The sequence below is a fragment of the Nannospalax galili genome, unplaced genomic scaffold (genome assembly GCF_000622305.1).
Source record: "Nannospalax galili isolate Female #2095 unplaced genomic scaffold, S.galili_v1.0 scaffold149, whole genome shotgun sequence".
Classification (NCBI taxonomy): Eukaryota; Metazoa; Chordata; class Mammalia; order Rodentia; family Spalacidae; genus Nannospalax; species Nannospalax galili.
In genome coordinates, this window is record NW_008359763.1 from 1,902,026 (window position 1) to 1,908,025 (window position 6,000).

The 6,000-nt window shown below is 50.6% G+C and overlaps 1 protein-coding gene across 10 annotated transcripts in view; it reads right to left on the reverse strand.

Annotated features, from left to right (window-relative positions):
• Agap1 (ArfGAP with GTPase domain, ankyrin repeat and PH domain 1) overlaps positions 1-6,000 on the reverse strand; it is a 511,278-nt gene that overhangs the window by 190,308 nt on the left and 314,970 nt on the right. For all 10 annotated transcript variants that reach the window (XM_017795748.2, XM_017795749.2, XM_008823665.3 and 7 more), the window contains one exon: positions 5,300-5,404. In XM_017795748.2, coding sequence (XP_017651237.1) covers positions 5,300-5,404 — 105 coding nt within the window. The remainder of the gene's footprint in view (positions 1-5,299; positions 5,405-6,000) is intronic.

Below are 6,000 nucleotides of genomic sequence, written 5' to 3' on the forward strand. Positions count from 1 at the left end.
ATAGGGATCTCACCTAACTCCAATATCCAGTGTGACCACACTCCCAGCAAGGCGGCCCCCACACACTGAGCAGTGCCCAGGGATCTTGCCGCTTTCGCAGGAGCTGTTCTGCCTTCTGCATGGTTTTGGAGTAGTCAATGAAAGGTCTGGGAGTAACAGGGTGCTCCCCACCTCAGGAAGCGTGAGGTCCGTGCTGGAAGATATGGAGTGCTGGGGGAAGACTCTGACCAAAGATTCTTGATGCCTCCTCTAGCCTCAAATCCCAACCAAGTTGCTATGTGATGGACGGACAGGGGCACTGTGAGGGGTGCTGTGAGGAGCACTCTTACAATGCAGGACCTTTCTTTGCAAAGATGTGAGAAGATCTGCTTAGGAACTAATCTCAGATCCTTGGTGATGTTACATCAGTAAAAAAGTCCCTTCCTGTCTGACTGTGAAATTGGAAGCTATTAAAATCTGCATTCTGGTGTCGATGTGCAGAAGGGTACCAAACCGAAGCTCCTTGGCCCCAACGACTCTTACACTATAACCAGAATCTCGGTCACTGAATTTCTTTGGGCTGTGGAGAAAGGTATGTCCTTTCCAGAGGCCAGTTCTAGTTCTGTGTATGAGGTAAAAGAGCAGGGCCGAGCTGGTTTCAACAGCCGTCAGGAAGAATGAGACAGGAATCAGAGGAGACCATTAAAGAGAGCAATGCATACCCACTAGGCAGGTGTGTGCTCAGGGAAGGGAGGTGTGCAGCCACCAGGGCCCCCTGCAAGGAGGGTTGGAGGCTGGCTTGAATGCATGAGCTTCTTCGAATGGGACACTGTAACACGATGTCCTTGGCCAGCAAGATCATTCTTATAGCCCACTTACATCGCCAACTCTGAGGGCAGGACTGTCAACCAAGCACATGGCTGTTTCCCCCCCCCCCGCTCCCCCCATGGAAGATGAATTGGTGGCCATGCTGAGTGGCAGAGCCCCAGGGTTCAAGTTCTTTCTCATTACCCCTCCATTTTTCCACCATGGTGCTCCCTACGGCTCATATTTAAGTCCACAGACAGGGAACCTAAGGATCTCCAAATGAGACGCCTGTGCCCACCCCAACCACGATCCAGCAATGAGCTTTAAATCCATGAGTACTCATAGGCACTGCCTCTAGGACAGCCGCTAGCTTTGAGCTTTGAAGGTCTTGGAGATGAGTGATTTTTTTTTTTTTTTTTTCAGAAACAGAAATGCAGACTACAAAAGAGCATGCCACAGAGCCAGGAGGCCACTGAACCAGGAGCCCAGCGCCAGGAGGCCATGGAGCCAAGCAGACCACGGAGCCAGGAGGCCATGGAGCCAAGCAGACCACGGAGCCAGGAGGCCATGGAGCCAAGCAGACCACGGAGCTAGGAGGCCATGGAGCCAGCAGGCTTTCTTCCTGTTACTTTAGTTGTGCTTAGATGCCTAGGGCTGCTGGTGTAAATTTTTAATCACACATAAAGGAGTGAATTCTACTGGTCAGTCCTGGAGCAGGGGCAGCAAACTGTCACTGAATGACTGTGACTCTGGAGTTGGACCACAGCAAGTCCTTTGGCCAGAACTCTCTGAGTACCAGCTGAACTAGGCAGCCAGCCTCCCTGAACAGCAGTCATTCTAACTGGTTTGGCATTACACCTGTTTTCTAACCTGGGTCTCAGTTTGATGGACTTAGTAACAGCACCCCGAGGGACAAAGAGAGGCTGAATGATGCTTCTTAGCTCCAGTTTTAATCCCACTTGGCAGCTGTAGTCTCAGGGCAACTCCTCAGGCATCCCTCCATTAGATTTTCAGCCTGTTCTGTCTGGGTGGAAATTTTTGGGTCCCACCCCCAGGAGTCCACCAAACTTCCTACCTGGAGAATGAATTCTTTCCAGATTTCTAAAGAAGATATCTGCTAGCCAGAGTCAAGGGTAGGATGGAGAATAAATGTGGCCAGGGTAGCATCTGCACACCACAGTGCACACCCGCACCAACCAGCTGTGGAACACGTGCTGTTATAGGAAGTGTTCCCACTTTGGCCGCTGTCCCTGCCATCCTGAGTCCCCACAGGGCCTTATGACTATGGTGGCCACCCAATGTGGGAACCATTTCTAGGGAATCTAGATTAAAATTTCACCCTCATATCTTTCTCTTGAGCCTCTGCCTCTCCTCTCCACATACAAAGCAAGGAGGACCAGGGCCTGCACCACCCTGAGGTGGCCAGGCCAGCTCCTAAGCCTTGCCAGCAGAGAGGGGAAAGGCTAGAAACATGGCAGAGGGGCAGGGCAGGGCTGCAGCTAAGTAAACCAATACGTCGGTTGGTGTTCTGGAGACACCAAAGGGTTCCACAACAGGAACCAGGAAACCGAGCAGTTTCCGCTCGTATCTTCCACATGGGGACAGAGCTGATATGGTGTAGTCTGGATTAAATACAGGACAGAGAAACGGTGCTGGCCAAGGGGCCCCAGGATTGCTGGGCTCTTGCATGATGTAGAGCTGAGCTTAGCACCCAGAACGGGGCTTTGGAGGGATTCACCAGAGCAGCGGGCACACCAAAGGCTTGGGAAGTGGAAAGACACTGGGTTACCTCTTGCCCTATCTCCCGGGGTCTCCCGCTTATGACCTGCTACCTTGAAAGCCTGCCCAGGCTCTAGGAGGTGGGCCAACTGTGGGAACAAGCACCAGGGACTTTTCAGCCTCACGCCAACCCCACTGGGTGCCACACCTCCACATGCCCCTAGATCATGGCTTGTTCCTGCAGCCATGGCTTCAAAGAGCATGTGATCCACTAGGATACCCCAGGATCAGGAAGGTACTGGGGTCCCACATGCGCTGTTCAGAGACTGGGTTTGCTTTCCACTACCCCAACACGTGGACAACACCTGCATGGGACTGAATGGGATTCAGGCCCAAATGATGATCTTTTATGTAAACACTTTTATGTAAACACATGTGTAGGAAGGTACCTACCTGTACCTGGTGACCTAGGGAGAGGGGAAACTGACCTGGAAAGTCTATCCTAAGGGCAGTCAGCAAGGGCATTTTAAAGCCCTAGCTGAGGGCCGGGGTATGGCTCAGTGGTAAGAGAACTTGTCTAGCATGTGTGAAGCTCTAAGCTCTGGCCCCAGCTGCCAGGGGCCTCTTGTCCAGGCATGAGCCCACATGATGACAGAGACACTGTTGGGGCCCTGCAGGAGCCTGAGAAGGTGACAGAGAAGGCTGGAGTGGGGGGTCACAGGGGAGCGCAGAGTAGTGGGAAAAAGACCAGTCAGATCTCACTGGACAGTGGTCAACACCACCCAGCTGTGCTCTCTGAAGAGGACTTCATGCATTCAGCACCAGAGCTAATTAACAGTGAGGTTTCTGGCAGGGTCTAAGAAGAGCAAGGGGTCAGGACAGCCTTCCTGGATGTGGGTGGGGACAGCCAGGAAAGGCCCACTCACTCTGCTGTGTGTGCTCAGGGATAGAAGCTGGCAGTGGATGGGATGCAGAACCCAAGTCCTCAGCAGGGCAGTCCTGGAGATGGAGTGGCCTGGCCACACACAGGCCTCCAGAAACAGGTCTGCTACCTCTACCATGGAGGCCATCCGAGAGTGAACCTGTACCCAGGACAAACTAGTAGAAGATCTGCCAGAGAGGGACCCTCATCTAACAAAGAACCTCTACATACACACTAGCACATCTATGATTATCTACATACAAGAGGCTATTTTTATATATGAATATATCTGCCGTATGTATCTGGTATACAGATTCCCTCCCTCCCTCAATGTGGCTATACACCAATAACCTCATTATCTATTGAAAATACCAAAGGTGGGAACACCACTCAGTCACTCATCCTATGCAACGTTTAGTTCAGCAGCACCTGTCCGAGCTCTGTACAGAACACTCCCATTTGCCTACACGAGGACAAACACATCTAACACAGGGCCTCTTCTGTAATTATGTGCTGGCTACTTCAGCATTCCTGAGGGTGTACTGAAAGTGACAGGCTAGTGGGGATAGGAAAAGAAGCAGGAGCTATCTGGTCTGGTTCTGGAAAGGTGCAGTGAGGGTCACACAGGCAGCAAACCACACAAAGATACTGTGTCACTGAGCATGCCAGAAAAGACTTTTAAACAGGTAAGTGCTCTTGAGCACACAGGGGGACAGCCTCCTGCCAATGGCTAGAGGACAGAAACTTGCACATACTTCCTAGGAATATGACATGAACCAAAATCAGTGATAGTGAGTGGACCCTCAGCTCTGCAAACTGACACTATTTCCTATGGAAATAGATAAGGACACAGTGATGTCAAGAGACAGTCTGAGTAGAGCTACTTACAATCCTGGAAGAAAAGTCAAATTTACATGTCTGCTCCTGTAGTGCTTTGAGACACACTGCGTCACTACGGCACATCCATACCACAGAACGCATTAGAACGGTGCTGTGTATTTGCTGACCGCAGAAGGTGAGGAGAGAGGCTGTGGGGTGTGCTCATGTGTGCAGAAGCACCAGGACTGTGTACACAGGGATGACAGGAGTCCACGCTCTGAATGCTAACAGCCACATGGAGTGATTTTTACTTCCATTCAGTACATTTATTTCTAATCTCTTCTTAGCAATTGTCATTTTAAAAAAACAATTCAATTAAAAAAATCAGTAGCTTGATACAGTGACAAAAGCCCAGTGACTAATGGTGTAGATTTTAATTCTTGACCTCTGCAAGAACTGTGCCATCATAAGACCAAAATGAACAGTCCTTCCTTGAAAAAACAGACTGCACAGAATGACTAGGTTTCTGAAAGAATAAAATGGATTCTGTTTTCAGTCTCTTCACAGAAAGCATCAATACAATGTAGTCTGTTCACGCACAAGCATTGCTGAGCCCATACGAGCCCCACCTGTTCTAACCTCACAACAAACACTGGGCTGGGAAGGCGGCAACCCTGGCTTCCATGTCTGCCGTTCAGAGCTGGTCCCTGGGCTCCCCCGGGTTCCTGTGGAGCTGCTCCCTTCGGTTCTGGAGCTCACGGACTCCCTTTTCCTTCTGCTACTCAGTCCAACTTCCCACCCTAATTTAAAACTTCACTTCATCTGTATCTCTCCTTGGAATTCACTGTAGAACCAGAGAGCCATAGAGTAACATGAAGGGGATGAGGGCGGAGGAATGGGGCTGAGAGGCCATGAGGGACTGCACTGTGCCTTAGGACCCAGCAAGGGACCTGATACCACCAAACCGCCAGAGGGAGGCAGAAGGCCAGCCATGGCTTGTCGCGGCCTCTCCCCTGTGCCCAGCAGCGAGCTGCCCCACAGCGCTGTACTCACATGTAAACTGGGGTGGTAGGTCAGCAGGCCGTTGTCACACAGGGTGACGTATTTCTTTTTCCACTCTTTGTTCAGTGACTTGCCACTTCGCTTCAACAGCATGCCCTGCAAGAACAAACAAGCCGATGTAAAGTACCGTACGTGGAGGAGGAGGAAGGCGCACAAAGGTAACTGAGAAATATTCAAACTTTCATGTGTGTATTTTAAGAAGACTGTCCTGGGGCTGGAGAGATGGTTCTGTGGCTAAGAGCACTGGCTGCTTTTGCAGAGGACCCTGGTTCAATTCCCAGCACCCACATGGCAGCTAACAACTACCCGTAACTCCAGTTCCAGGACAATATGGGGCTCTCTTCTGACCTCTGAGGGCACTGCACAGCACGGGTGCACTTACACACATGCAGGCAAAATACGCATACACATAAATTTTTTAAAAAATTAAAAAGATGGGGCAAGTGTAAAAAGAAAGCCAGGTATGGTGGTGCAAGTCTTTAATCCTAGCACTCAGGAGGCAGAGGTAGGCAGATCTCTATGAGTTCAAGGTCAGCCTGATCTACATAGTGAATTCCAGGCCATTTGGGGCAACAGGAAGACTCTGTTTCAAAAAATAGTCCCAGCAGAAGGAGGCAGAGGCAGGTAGATCTCTGTGAGATCCAGGCCAACCTGGTCTACATAGTGAATTCCAGGCCATCTGGGGCTACAGG